The 16234-nt window shown below is 40.9% G+C and overlaps 1 protein-coding gene across 1 annotated transcript in view; it reads right to left on the bottom strand.

The window, feature by feature from the left end:
• Window positions 1-16234, bottom strand: part of jmy (junction mediating and regulatory protein, p53 cofactor) — a 54292-nt gene that overhangs the window by 11550 nt on the left and 26508 nt on the right. The window contains exon 2 of the mRNA XM_024382035.2: window positions 15245-15418. Coding sequence (XP_024237803.1) covers window positions 15245-15418 — 174 coding nt within the window. The remainder of the gene's footprint in view (window positions 1-15244; window positions 15419-16234) is intronic.

Raw genomic sequence — 16234 nt, 5'->3', positions numbered from 1 at the left:
ACTGTTCCCAGGCCGTCATTGAAAATAAGAATGTGTTCTTAACTGACTTGCCTGGTTAAATAAAGGTAAAATTAAACATATTGCACTTTTACTTTCTTCTCCAACACTTTGTTTTTGCATTATTTAAACCAAATTGAACATGTTTCATTATTTACTTGAGGCTAAATTGATTTTATTTATGTATTATATTAAGTTAAAATAAGTGTTCATTCAGTATTGTTGTAATTGTCATTATTACAAATAAATAAATCAAAATCGGTTGATTAATCAGCATCGGCTTTTTCGGCCCTCCAATAATCGGTATCGGCGTTGAAAAATCATAATCGGTCAACCTCTAATTTAAACATTCACAGTGTAGGTTGGAAAAAGTATGTGAACCCCTAGGCTAATGACTTCTCCAAAAGCTAATTGGAGTCAGGAGTCAGCTAACATGGAGTCCAATCAATGAGACGAGATTAGAGATGTTGGTTACAGCTGCGTAGCCCTATAAAAAACACTCACAAAATGTGAGTTTGCTATTCACAAGAAGCATTGCCTGATGTGAACCATGCCTCAAACAAAAGAGATCCCAGAAGACCTAAGAATAAGAATTGTTGACTTGCATAAAGCTGGAAAGGATTACAAAAGTATTTCTAAAAGCCGTGATGTTCATCAGTCCACGGTAAGACAAAATGTCTATAAATGGAGAAAGTTCAGCACTGCTGCTACTCTCCCTAGGAGTGGCCGTCCTGCAAAGATGACTGCAAGAGCACAGTGCAGAATGCTCAATGAGGTTAAGAAGAATCCCAGAGTGTCAGCTAAAGACTTACAGAAATCTCTGGAACATGCTAACATCTCTGTTGACGAGTCTACGATATGTAAAACACTAAACAAGAATGGTGTTCATGGGAGGACACCACGGAAGTAGCCACTGCTGTCCAAAAAAATATTGCTGGACGTCTGAAGTTTGCAAAAGTGCACCTGGATATTCCACAGCGCTACTGGCAAAATATTCTGTGGACAGATGAAACTAGAGTTGAGTTGTTTGGAAGGAAGATACAACCCTATGTGTGGAGAAAAAAAGGCACAGCACACCAACATCAAAACCTCATCCCAAGTTTTAATGACTCCAACCTAAGTACATGTAAACTTCCGACTTCAACTGTATATTGTTGTGACCTAGATGAAGATCAGATCAAATGTTATGACCAATTTATGTAGAAATCCAGGTATTTCCAAAGGGTTCACATACTTTTTCTTGCCACTGTAATTCTACTGTGTTACTTTTTATTTTATTTAGTAAATATTTTCTTAACTCTATTTCTTCAACTGCACTGTTGTATAAGAGCTTGTAAGTAAGCATTTCACAGTAAGGTCTACACCTGTTGTATTTGGAAAATGTGACAAATAAAATTGGATTTGATTTTGATTAGGAAGGCACCTGAAATGCATTTCAATTAACAGGTGTGCCTTGTTAAAAGTGAATTTGTGGAATTTCTTTCCTTCTTAACCAGCTGGATTTAGGGGACGCTATTTTAATTTTTGGATGAAAAACGTTCCCGTTTTAAACAAGATATTTTGTCACGAAAAGATGCTCGACTATGCATATAATTGACAGCTTTGGAAAGAAGACACTCTGACGTTTCCAAAACTGCAAAGATATTGTCTGTGAGTGCCACAGAACTGATGTTACAGGCGAAACCCAGATAAAAATCCAACCAGGAAGTGCCGCATTTTTTGAAACCGCCTCATTCCAATGACTCCTTATATGGCTGTGAATGAGCTATGAATGAGCTTACGTTTTCCCCAAGGTGTCTACAGCATTGTGACGTCTTTTTAGGCATTTCCCTTGAAGAATGGCTGTAAGGGACCATATATGGCATGTGGTCACATGGTGTCTCCCGCAGAAAACCTTGCGTATAATACTGAGGTAGCCATTTTTCCAATCACTTCTTATAAGAAACCAACTACCTCAACGGATATATTATCGAATATATTTGTTAAAAACACCTTGAGGATGGATCCTAAACAACGTTTGCCGTGTTTGTGTTGATATTATGTAGCTAATTTTGAAAAAAGTTTGGCGTTATAGTTGTAGCATTTTTCGGTCGATTTCTCAGCCAAGCATGGTGAAGAAACGGGAGCTTTTTCGCCTACAAAAATAATATTTTTGGAAAAAAGGAACATTTGCTATCTACAGCTATCTGCTGTCTCCTGAGTGAAAGTATTCGAAGTTCTTCAAAGGTAAATTATTTAATTTGGTTGCTTTTCTTATTTTTGTGAAAATGTTGCCTGCTGCCAGCAGAGCCTAGCATAGCATTATGCCATGATAAACTTACACAAATGCTTGTCTAGCATTGGCTGTAACGCATATTTTGAAAATCTGAGATGACAGTGTTGTTAACAAAAGGCTAAGCTTGTGTTTGAATATATTTATTTCATTTCATTTGCGATTTTCATGAATAGGAAAAGTTTCTAGGGGTATTTATGTCCGTTGCGTTATGCTAATGCGTTTGAGGCTATGATTACGCTCCCGGATACGGGTTTGCTCATCGCAACTGGTTAACCTCTCTGGTACAAGTGGGACGCTAGCGTCCCACCTCGACAACAGCCAGTGAAATTGCAGGGCGCCAAATTCAAAACAACAGAAATCCCATAATTAAAATTCCTCAAACATACAAGTATTATCCACCATTTTAAAGATAAACTTCTTGTAAATCCAACCACAGTGTCCGATTTCTTTCCTCGAAAGCACACCATGTGATTATGTTAGGTCAGCACCTAGTCACAGAAAACCATACAGCCATTTTTCCAGCCAAAGAGGAGTCACAAAAAGCAGAAAGAGATCAAATGAATCACTAACCTTTGATGATCTTCATCAGATGGCACTCATAGGACTTCATGTTACACAATACATGTATGTTTTGTTTGATTAAGTTCATATTTATATCCAAAAATCTCAGTTACATTGGCGTGTTATGGTCATAAATGCATTGTCTCAAACAAACATCTGGTGAAAGTGCAGAGAGCCACATCAAATTACAGAAATACTCATCATAAACATTGATAAACGATACAAGTGTTAACATACGAATAAAGAAACTTCTTTTTGTCATAAATGATCAATAGTATTTCAACCGGACAAAAGCTTTGTCAATAGGAAAGGAGAAACAAGAAAGGTACGTTCCCGATCAGGCGCATGGCTGATGAATGGAAATGTCCACTGGCCACTGATTGAAAGTGCTGTATCTCCCTCATTTTTCAGAGTAAAAGAATGAAACCATACCTAAAGACTGGCCACATGTAGAGGAAACCATAGAGAACGTGAACTGGGTCCTAAGTCTTTGTATGGTTGATAGGCTTTCAATGGAAAAACAGTCTTTCAAAATAATAGTACTTCCTGGTTGGATTTTCCTCTGGTTTTCGCCTGCCATATCAGTTCTGTTATACTCACAGACATTATTTTAACAGTTTTGGAAACTTTAGAGTGTTTTCTATCCAAATCTACTAATTATATGCATATCCTATCTTCTGGGCCTGAGTAGCAGGCAGTTTAATTTGGGCATGCTTTTCATCCAAAATTCCAAATGCTGCCCCCTACCCTAGTGAAGTTAACACTTTTTTTTAGCTACTACATGATTCCATATATTATTTCATAGTTTTGATGTCTTCACTATTATTCTACAATGTAGAACATTTTAAAAAATAAAGAAAAACCCTTGAATGAGTAGGTGTGTCCAAACTTTTGACTGGTACTGTATGATGTGCAGTTGAAATTCAGCCATAGAATCAATGACCAAAAAATACGTATTTTCAATTTCTGTACATTATGTAAAATGGAAAGACGTCTTTTCAACATAATTTTGCTTACTGCAAGCCTACATACACTCACTCATATGTTAATATCTCAATGTAAAACAGATGTGTCTGTATTGGCACTCTCGCTCTCTCACACACACACACAGGCCACATGCATGCATGCACGCAGGCAAGCACACACACAGTAATCAACAGCACGCCACACCTGACCTGGGTGGTTCACATCAGCCAACAAACTGTATGCTGAGTGTGTGACAGAGGGAGAGAAAGACTTAGATAGAGGGGGGAGAGAGTAAATAGAGGGGGGAGAGAGTAAATAGAGGGGGGAGAGAGTAGATAGAGAGAGAGTGTGTTTTATAGGGAGAAAAGGCAAGATAAAGGGAGAGTACTCAGTCAGTCCCACAAAATTAGACATGACCTTAGTGCTGGGGTATCCATTCTCCAATAGAGAGGGAATATTAGCCCTCTACAAAAACTATAACATTTAGACTTTGACTAACATCTGGGCCACACCTCCTGCTGTGGAACTATGGAAACACCCTAACAATGGGGATGTCCATCTTAAAAGAAATAGGCCTACTGTAAACACTGGCTAGTCACTTCACTGCAGACTTTCCTTCCAAGGGCTATTGACCCCATGTAAAATACACAATTTCTACAATGCCATTGTTCTCCGTTTCCCTGATTTTGTTGTTGACTGTTGTCTGTGTGTGTATGCCTAGGTGGGTTAGGCATGGTTCTGGTTAAATAAGGTGTTCTTGGAGTGAAAGAGCTAAAGACATGAATAGATTAAGTTATCGGGAAATCTAGAATAGAAGTATGAGGATGGAATAATGAGATGCGAATAGAATAGTGGATATGATGTCAGAGAGTCTTTATGTTGTTTTCTGTCCAGTCTGCCACCTGGTCCAGTAAGCCCCTCTCCCTCTCAGCCATCATTTCCTCGTTGCTGTGTCACTGTGGTGTGGACCATGTGGTGTGGGTCTCATCTCAGACACAACACCCTATTTATCCATGACCTAATCCCACACCACTAAATTATATACACACACTGACACTACCTCCAGTAATAGAACTACACTACAATATACCTTCATTCTTCTGCCCATCTTTCCACACGTCCTCTACAGCCCACTATGTAATCTGCAGCTTCAGACAGCTGGTGTCAAAGTGAATGAGGCAGAAATAGCAGTCAGATCTGTTTCCAGGGCCATAGGCTGAGATAACTACAGATAGACCACAAAGATAAACAACAGATAGACCAGTGTCACGGTGTCATGGTCCTTATCACAAATGCTTAAAACTGCCTTCTATCACTTTGGGAGTGGGGAACGTTAGCACACACACAGAGCACAGACACACAGAGTTTTATCATCCAGAATGTTAATGTTCTTCCTCCTACCTATGCTACATAGCCACCGGTCAATAGGTTACAGAAGCTACATGACTTATTAATGCATGCCTTCTGACCCTGGCTGTAACAGAATACCCACGCTGCATCACTCCAACACGCGATATGGCCTTCCCACAATGCACCATTCATCCTATACCTGCTCTCCTTTGTCCTCGACACTCATTCACTTCATGCCTTCATTCATCAGATCCCTCATTCACTTGTTCCACTTGGCATGTTGGCAGGGGCTAGGGTTCAGGGATGGGCAATTATAGTGCTGATAGACTGCAGTGTGTGCAGGCTTTTGTTCCAACCCAGCTCTAACACAGTAATCAAAATTGGCGATTTGAAAACCACGATAGGTTGATTACTTGAATTGTACTTATTGCTGGGCTTGAACAAAAGCCTGCCTAATGATACCCATTATCAGTTCAGACCCGAGCCTAAAATTAACTTTTTGGTCCACCAGCCACTGTGGCAGGTAGATAAAAAATTTAAAAATCTCCCAGACACTCAAATTTTCTACCAGCCCAAATATTTTTTTGGAGCTACAATTACACCAACACAACAAAACAAAAAAATAGATGAGTATGCTTTGTAATGTTTCTAAAACAATAAATGTATGACAAATAAGAAGTAATAATCGGGGTTCATTATATTTAGCTTGGCACCTAAAACCCTCACAAACTTTTACAGATGCACAATTGAGAGCATCCTGTCGGGCTGTATCACTGCCTGGTACGGCAACTACACTGCCCGCAACCGCAGGGCTCTCCAGAGGGTGGTGCAGTCTGCCCAACGCATCACCAGGGGAAAACTACCTGCCCCCCAGGACACCTACAGGACCCAATGTCACAAGTAGTCCAAAAAGATCATAAAGGACAACAACCATCCAAGCCACTGCCTTTACACCCCGCTATCATCCAGGAGGCAAGGTCAATACAAGTGCATCAAAGCTGGGACCGAGAGACTGAAAAACAGCTTCTATCTCAAGGCCATCAGACTGTGCTAGTGATAGACTTGAAATCACTGGCCACTTTAATAATGGAACACTAGTCATTTTAATGTTTATATATTTTGCATAACTCACCTCATATGTACAGTTGAAGTCAGAAGTTTACATACACCTTAGCCAAACAATTCCTGACATTTAATCCTAGTAAAAAGTACCTGTCTTAGGTCAGTTAGGATCACAGCTTTATTTTAAGAATGTGAAATGTCAGAATAATGGTAGAGAGAATGATTTATTTAAGCTTTTATTTCTTTCATCACATGCCCAGTGGGTCAGAAGTTTACATACACTCAATTAGTATTTGGTAGCACTGCCTTTAAAATTGTTTAACTTGGGTCAAACGTTTCAGGTAGCCTTCTACAAGCTTCCCACAATAAATTGGGTGAATTTTGGCCCATTCCTCCTGACAGAGCTTGAGTAACTGAGTCAGGTTTGTTGGCCTCCTTGCTCACACACGCCTTTTCAGTTCTGCCCACAAATGTTCTATAGGATTGAGATCAGGGCTTTGTGATGGCCACTCCAATACCTTGACTTTGTTGTCCTTAAGCCATTTTGTCACAACTTTGGAAGTATGCTTGGGTCAATGTCCATTTGGAAGACCCATTTGCGACCAAGCTTTAACTTCCTGACTGATGTCTTGAGATGTTGCTTCAATATATTCACAGAATTTCTCTTCCTCATGATGCCGTCTATTTTGTGAAGTGCACCAGTCCCTCGTGCAGCAAAGCACTCCCACAATATTATGTGGCGATCCCATGCTTCACATTTGGGATGGTGTTCTTTGGCTTGCAAACCTCCCCCTTTTTCCTCCAAACATAACGGTGGTCATTTAGGCCAAACAGTTCTATTTTGGTTCATCAGAGCAGAGCACAATTCTCCAAAAAGTACGATCTTTGTCCCCATGTGCAGTTGCAAACCGTAGTCAGGCTTTTTTTATGCCGGTTTTGGAGCATGTCTTCTTCCTTGCTGAGCGGACTTTCAGGTTATATCGATATAGGACTCGTTTTACTGTGGATATAGATACTTTTGTACCTGTTTCCTCCAGCATTTCACAACAGCTTTTGCTGTTGTTCTGGGATTGATTTGCACTAGGAGACATAACGGGTCTCCTTCCTGAGCGGTTTGACGGCTCCGTGGTCCCATGGTGTTTATACTTGTCTACTTTTGTTTGTACATATGAACGAGGTACCTTCAGGCATTTGGAAATTGCTCCCAAGGCTGAACCAGACTTGTGGAGGTCTACAATTGTTTTGGTTGATTTGTTTTGATTTTTCCATGATGTCAAGCAAATAGGCACTGAGTTTAAATGTAGTTTAAATGTAGGCCTTGAAATACATCCACAGGTACACCTCCAATTGACTCAAATTATGTCAATTAGCCTATCAGAAGCATCTAAAGCCATGACATCATTTTTTGGAATTTTCCAAGCTTTTTAAAGGCACAGTGAACTTACTGTATGTAAACGTCTGACCCACTGGAATTGTGATACTGTGAATTATAAGTGAAATAATCTTTCTGTAAACAATTGTTGGAAAAATTACTTGTGTCATGCACAAAGTAGATGTCCTAACCGACTTGCCAAAACTATAGTTTGTTAACAAGAAATTGGTGGAGTGGTTGATAAACAAGTTTTAATGACTCCAACATAAGTGTATGTAAACTTCCGACCTTGGGACATTGATAGCAGTCTATTGAGACTACCTAACCTACCCTCATCTCTACACATTACATTTCTCACCTCACATTACTTGCAACATTTACCAATTTGAACATCAAGCACAATGCAAAACACATGCAAATACCCTATCGTCCCCTTTGTCCTCTCCAACCTGTCTCTCCTCTCCCTCCCCCTGTTCTCTCTCTCTCTTCCTTCCTCTCAGTGATACACAGGCTCCTCCTTTAATGAAACAGCCAGCTGTATACAGCAGGGCCGTTCTACTGACTCATCAGTCTGGGAGAAAACACAACATCCAACATCCTCCCAACCAAGAACTGACTGGCCCGTCTGGTATTGGGGTTCATTTGCATACAGCTTTGTTTCCAGCCGTTGGCTCGTTGGTTTCACCTGAGGGCAACAGGTGATTGGACTGAGAATGAGTCAGCATTAAAGCATCAAATAGTCCTTCTGACTAACTATTAGCTCATGATATAGCAGAGTTTAGGGATTTACTAATATTTTGTAATTGTCATCACAAATAAGGACGAGTGTGTGGAAACCTTAGACATTAACTAAGATGAACCAACAGTTCTGGGTTTCTATGGTGGATAGAATATACAGTACTGCAGCTCCTCCTATAAATCTAACATTTAACAATGGACTACCAGCAAGCCCACTAAGCACTTTCTCCTTTATTAGAGCCCAGTAGGCAGCAGGGTTTCCGGTAGGAAAATGTGGCGCTGGACATTTGACCGGCAACATTTTAAATTTACCGGACATTTTAGAAATGTACCGGACCCATATGCATTGAGTGCGTAACCTGATTAGGGCGTACACCCACAGCGCTCAGAATGACAGAAATCTATGGTAATTTATCTTAACAGAACAGGCATGTCAAGGATGCAACAATGTGCGGTCATTCTTACCCAATTCTGATGTGCACTTTGAACATGTTAAAATAACTGTCCACATTTACCTTTCCTCGGCCAACAAGACAAGTAAGGAACAGCAAAATCCCTTGCCAATGTCAATCTACTATATTAGAAAAGTTTAGGCTACCTAGTCTATTGGTCAGTTCTTTGAGAAAGACATGTCATATTCCAAACAGACAGTTGTGGGACAATAGATCCCAAATTCGAACAAGCAGTAGGCCTAGGATACATAAACAAATATGTTAAAAAGCAACAGATCAGAACATTTAGCTTAAAATGTTGATAAACTATTATTTCTTCACATTATAAGTGTAGCAATGCGCACAAGGCAGTAGACTATGCGGGAATGTGATTTCCAAAATACAATTAACAGGAAAACACAGTTGTCAAAAAGGCACTGCACATGCCAACCGTTTCATGTGACAGAGATGAAAATATCCATTTAGAAAGTGAGAAAATCCTCTAGGCTACTTTGAAGCAAGGAAAGACATGCCTCATAATATGTATTATGAGCTCTGAATACAAACATTTATTTGAACAGTCACCCAACTAGGAATTCCAACTCGGGAACTCTTTCTAGAGCTCGGACTTTCCAACCTGAAGATCTCTGACGTCATGATTTCACATCGTATTTTTCAGAGTTCCAAGATGTCTTGAAAGCACCACAAGATGCTGTAGCAGCAGCTCTAGCAGTGTCTGACAGATTTTCCACTGAAAGGCTCTGTATCTGTATGCTGTACGAGTGTGATAAAAAAGATGCATAACAAATATACTGTAAACGCGCCAATTTAATTACACTAAATTATGCAAATTAACCAATAGACCGATAAGCATGACCAGTCAAATGTATTTCCATCGACTGGTATTTCCATCAATTAATTTATTGAGATTCACAATGAGATTTTTGCCCATTTTATTTATCGGCTGTTTCATTTTTTTACGGGACAAAGGCCGGCTACTACCGGCTAACGGAAACCCTGGTAGGCAGGCAGGATTACTGAGACATATCGTTGCTCCAGGTTCTGGACATCTGGCAGGTGTACTAGAGGAGAGCAGATCAGTGGAGCAGCTTTGACCACACTGGTAGGATTATCCAACGAGCCCAGATCCTTCCTGCATATCTCACAGGGTTACCCTACCCTAGACGCTGATTCAAGGTCAGTTCAGCGTTTCTCCTCCAAATGGTTGGTGTTAGGATTTGGGGAGGGTAATCCTTCCCAAATTATCCTAGATCTGTACCTACCGGGAAGCAGGTTCTACCCGGATCTCATAATGCTGCATTGTATTCTGAAGGAACTCCCCTTACACATGGCCATGTATGTATGCATGTATGTGTGTGACCAGTGCAGCGCCATAGACAGCCATGCTGGGTGAAGAATGTGATGTGGCCAAAGACAAACAAGGGAAATCACCCCAACCTCCATGACTATAGGCTGAACCCTCACAAGAGATTAGTAAAATAACACAAAATCCTCACTAACACAACACCCTCAGAGAGAGAGAGGGGAGAGGGCAAGGAAAGGAAGGAGAGAGACAGAAAGACAGAAAGAGGGGGAGAGAGGCAGAGAGTAAGGCGAGAGGGGAGTGGGAGAAAGAGACTGAACAGAATGATAAGCAGCTGAAGAGAAGAGAGGAGAGGTGTATGTGTGTGCTGAGCAGTATTCCAGCCAGGTTTGGTTTAGAGCCTGAGTACTGACCACAGCACTAATACTTCTACTGTTGGTTAAGCTGCTCTGGGCAGGAAGGCAGGCGGGCTCAGCCGATCTGATCCCCCCATCACACACACACACACCATCATATTGCGGGTAGAGGTTAGTGTTAACCACATACCTAGGATCAGCTTAGCCTTAACCATTACAGTGGAGTAGGACAACAACAAAACTAGGAGCAATTTCATCCCACCATCTCATCAGTCCAGTTAGCCACAGAAGCTAACCCTAATGTCAGTAAATAGGACTTAAGAAATAATGTGTATTAGAGTGTATGCTGCTGTCTGTCAAAGAGCTTTTGGCCCACCCTTTAATGGTTCAAACAGCCGACCAATCATCCTGTTAAAAATGTTTAGCAAACTTTTAGAAAAAATTATGTGTTTAATCAAATACAAAGTTATTTTACAGAAAACAAAACACTTAGTATGCTTATAGGGAAAGGCACTCAACGTGCTCGGCACTGACACAAATGACTGATGATTGGCTGAAATAAATTGATAGTAAGAAGATTGTGGGAGCTGTTTCGTTAGACTTCAGTGTAGTTTTGTCATTGATCATAACCTATTGCTGAAAAAATGTAGGTGTTTTGGATTTGCATCCTCTGCCTTATTGTGGATTGAGAGTTACCTATCTAATAGAACACAGAGGATTTTCGTTCACGGAAGCCTCTCTCATGCAAATTCAGTTGAGTGTGGTGTACCGCAGGGCAGCCGGCTAGAGCCATTATTGTTTTGTTTTTACAAATGACCTTTCACTGACCTTGAATAAAGCCTGTATGTCTATGTATGCTGACAACTCAACAATATACACATTGGCTGCAAAGGTTTTAAAAAATAACAGAGACCGTTAAAATAGAGCTCCAGTCAGGTTTAGAATGGATAACTATCAATAGACTGGTGCTATATAATATAATATAATATAAAATAAAAGCATCACTTTTGGACAAATCATTAGCTCAACGCTATACCTTGTTCAGCTCTAGTATTGAATAATGTGGCTATTGAACAAGTTGAGGAGACTAAACGGCTGTGTGTAACCATAGATAGCAAGCTGTCATGGTCAAAACATATAGACTCAATGGTTGCTAAAATGGGGAGAGGTCTGTCCATGATAGGGCGTTGCTCTACCTTCTTGACATCTCAGTCGACAAGACAGGTCCTCAAGCCCTAGTTGTGTCGCACCTGGACTACTGCCCAACTGTGTGGTCATGTGCGGCAAAGAAGGAAATAAGTAAATTCCAGTTGGTCCAGAACAAAGCAGCACGTATCGCACTTATATGTACACGGAGGTAAAGTGTCAGTAACATGCATGTCAGTCTCTCCTAGCTCAGAGTTGACTGCGTCACTATTGGTCTTTGATGTGTAGAAGGTCCCAAACTCTCTGTTCAAGCAGTTGGCACACAGTTCGGACACTCATCGGTACAACTTGAGACATGTAACCAGAGGTATCTTCACAGTCCCCAGAAGAGGCTAGGAAAAGCACAGTATTAAATCGAGCCATGACTACATGGAACTCTCTGCCACCCCAGGTAACTCAAACTAGCAATAAAAACAGTACAAAAAAAACAGACAAAAGAACACTTTACTGCACAAAGGGGACTGTGAAGAGACACAGCCATTGTATACATCTTGTATTGCAATTTGCACTGTTCTACAGTACCAGTCAAAAGTTTGGACACCTACTTTTCTTTATTTTTACTCATTTCTACATTGTAGAATAATAGTAAAGACATCAAAACTATGAAATAACACATAGAATCATGTAGTAATCAAACAAGTGTTAAACAAATCAAAATATATTTGAGATTTTAGATTCTTCAAAGTAGCCACCCTTTGCCTTGAATCTAAAATCCAAACTTTTGACTGTTACTGTATATATACAGTGGGGAGAACAAGTATTTGATACACTGCCGATTTAGCAGGTTTTCCTACTTACAAAGCATGTAGAGGTCTGTAATTTTTATCATACATACACTTCAACTGTGAGAGACGGAATCTAAAACAAAAATCCAGAAAATCACATTGTATGATTTTTAAGTAATTCATTTGCATTTTATTGCTTGACATAAGTATTTGATCACCTACCAACCAGTAAGAATTCCGGCTCTCACAGACCTGTTAGTTTTTCTTTAAGAAGCCCTCCTGTTCTCCACTCATTACCTGTATTAACTGCACCTATTTGAACTCGTTACCTGTATAAAAGACACCTGTCCATACACTCAAACAGACTCCAACCTCTCCACAATGGCCAAGACCAGAGCTGTGTAAGGACATCAGGGATAGAATTGTAGACCTGCACAAGACTGGGATGGGCTCCAGGACAATAGGCAAGCAGCTTGGTGAGAAGGCAACAACTGTTGGCGCAATTATTACAAAATGGAAGAAGTTCAAGATCACCCTCGGTCTGGGGCTCCATGCAAGATCTCACCTCGTGGGGCATCAATGATCATGAGGAAGGTGAGGGATCAGCCCAGAACTACACGGCAGGACCTGGTCAATGACCTGAAGAGAGCTGGGACCACAGTCTCAAAGAAAACCATTAGTAACACACTACGCCGTCATGGATTAAAATCCTGCAGCGCACACAAGGTCCCCCTGCTCAAGCCAGCGCATGTCCAGGCCCGTCTGAAGTTTGCCAATGACCATCTGGATGATCCAGAGGAGGAATGGGAGAAGGTCATGTGGTCTGATGAGACAAAAATAGAGCTTTTGGGTCTAAACTCCACTCGCCGTGTTTGGAGGAAGAAGAAGGATGAGTACAACCCCAAGAACACCATCCCAACCATGAAGCATGGAGGTGGAAACATCATTCTTTGGGGATGCTTTTCTGCAAAGGGGATAGGACGACTGCACCGTATTGAGGGGAGGATGGATGGGGCCATGTATCGCGAGATCTTGGCCAACAACCTCCTTCCCTCAGTAAGAGCATTGAAGATGGGTCGTGGCTGGGTCTTCTAGCATGACCACGACCCAAAACCCACAGCCAGGGCAACTAAGGAGTGGCTCCGTAAGAAGCATCTCAAGGTCCTGGAGTGGCCTAGCCAGTCTCCAGACCTGAACCCAATAGAAGATCTTTGGAGGGAGCTGAAAGTCCGTACTGCCCAGCAACAGCCCCGAAACCTGAAGGATCTGGAGAAGGTCTGTATGGAGGAGTGGGCCAAAATCCCTGCTGCAGTGTGTGCAAACCTGGTCAAGAACTACAGGAAACGTATAATCTCTGTAATTGCAAACAAAGTAAATATTAAGTTCTGCTTTTCTGATGTATCAAATACTTATGTCATGCAATAAAATGCAAATGAATTACTTAAAAATCATAATGTGATTTTCTGGATTTTGATTTTTATCTAAATAGTTTAACCTACTTTTTTGCAATAATCACTGCCCTTTTTGTTAAAATGTTTACCAGAACGATGCTCAATGCACATCCATTAAATTACTAACTTCTGGTAGCAGGCAGTATATAACATTAACACAGGTCTCATAAACAATCTCTCAAGCACAAGCACACCTGCTAGTGAGTAGCCAACTAATCTTTATATTTAAAGTCTAGACACCTTGGATCTATTTGCTTGCTAACAAGGTAGAACACTTGAACTGTTATGAATACATTCTCCTGTCTGACTCAAACTGTTTGAAAAACATAGCCTGTTCACTATGTTTAGATGTTGAAATCAAGGATAATAATATGCTTATTTCTCAGAATGAGAACGAGTTGCCAATTCCTTATATAACTGCGTCTTTTTATGCTCATTGCACATTTCTAAAACACAGACTAGACAGCTAGTATAACAGTTTGTGGCTAAAATGCTGCTAGAGGTACATGGTGCCACTCACAACAGAAACTGACCATTAATTATCCCCAATCATGTTCATTGATACTTCCGTTTTAGTAGAGTCTTCTCTGTTTTACATTTCTGCAGATGAGACATAAAAAGGTTATCATTAGGTTATCCTCTATTACAATAAAATATTGTCTCAATCTGTTTCGGTGTCCATATGACTGATTACATTGGCCCAAACCTCAAATGCAAATAGCAAGTTGAAACGGCTTGTTATCAGAGAGGAAGATGATGATCTTTCATCTTTGATGTTGTGAGTGGAAGAGGGAGGGGCTTGGTGTCTGTGTGTGAAGGTGCACAGTGCACACAGCACAGAAGGAGCGAAAGAGACAAGCCCAAAAAGACAAACTCATAAAATTGGGGAAAAAATAAATACCTTGATTCTTGTAATAGTCATTTGGAACATTGTGTTAAAACATAAAATCTTTTATTTATTTTTTGCCTTTTTCAATCTTGTCTCATCACTGCAACTCCCCAACATGCTCGGGAGAGGAGAAGGTGGAGTCATGAGTCCTCCGAAACATGACCCGCCTAACCGCGCTCCTTAACATCCGCCAGCTATACCCGGAAGCCAGCCGCACCAATGTGTCGGCGAAAACACCATTCAACTGGCAACCAAGGTCAGCCCGCAAGCAACCGCACACGCCACAAGGAGTCACTAGAGCGCGATGAGTCAAGTAAAGCCCTCACCGGCCAAACCCTCCCCTAACCAATTGTGCGCAGTCCTATGGGACTCCCGGCCACAGCCAGTTGTGGCACAACCCGGGAATGAACCCAGGTCTGTAGTAATGCCTCTAGCACTGTGATGCAGTACCTTAGACCGCTGCGCCACTCGGGAGGCCCCATAAATTCAAATGTATCAAATTCATTTGATATATCGCCCGGCCCTAGTGTGTGTGTGTTACCTTGATCTGCTGTCTGCGCAGCATGGCCAGCTCTCTCATGTCTCTGAAGGGCTGTAGCAGGTAGTGGTAGAGTTGTGTTGTAGCCTCCAGTAACTCTCCATAGGCCTCATCCTCCTCTGGATACACCTGCAGCAGCTCCACCATACTCTCCATGGCCCGGTGCCTCTCCAGCAGCTACACACCCACAAGGAAGATCATTAAACAATTCAGCAAAACATCAAAAATAAAAAGGAACCAAATAAAACATTTTAGCAGCCAGACTGGTTTAGGAGGATTAGAAGAAGAAACAGGAAAAGATGGGGCAAAGTTTGAAGAAGTTTATTCTGTGCCTCTGAATAAGGTGTTATAGTGGTTAACAATGGTCAGGAATAGCTCATATTTCAGACTGTGTTGAAACTAGTTCTGTTGCTGATTCACAGGAGTAATGGCACAGTGTGTGGTGGTCTCAGCCCCAGCACCAGCACAGACAATTTCATAATGGCTGTCTAAACAAAGAGCTCTTTCACCAGCTGCACAGAGAGAAAAAAAAAGTATTTACCAAAAGTTACAGTACTGGTAAAATGAGAAGGATTGAGCGTGTGTGCAGTGCACAAGCATACATGTGCGTGAGCATGTGTAAATGTTTATGTGTCTGTGGCCATTAAGGTTGAGAAATACTTGGGGAGACCTCTTCTACAATATGGTACTTAAATCGGTTTGCTCCGTTAATGACTAGATCATTCCAGACTGTGACATTTTTTTCCTTTATTTATGATATTATCGTAACATTCTCATTAAATAATCTTAGTACGGCAGAAAAAAATAAGGTTTAATTAATTCATTTAGACTTCATTTTGAACAAACTGATACAGCCTAACTAATAAAACTGCACAGTTGTGATCTGTAAAGTTCCAATAGTGTATAGTCTTGCATTACACTATATATCGTCAATGTCATTTCACGATAGTCAATTTAATCATATATCGGAACAACTAGGGTTGAATATTTTCC

This window comes from Oncorhynchus tshawytscha, linkage group LG20 (genome assembly GCF_018296145.1).
Source record: "Oncorhynchus tshawytscha isolate Ot180627B linkage group LG20, Otsh_v2.0, whole genome shotgun sequence".
Taxonomy (NCBI): domain Eukaryota; kingdom Metazoa; phylum Chordata; class Actinopteri; order Salmoniformes; family Salmonidae; genus Oncorhynchus; species Oncorhynchus tshawytscha.
The sequence above is the reverse complement of the archived record's forward strand: the minus strand, read 5'-3'. Positions and strand labels throughout refer to the sequence as shown.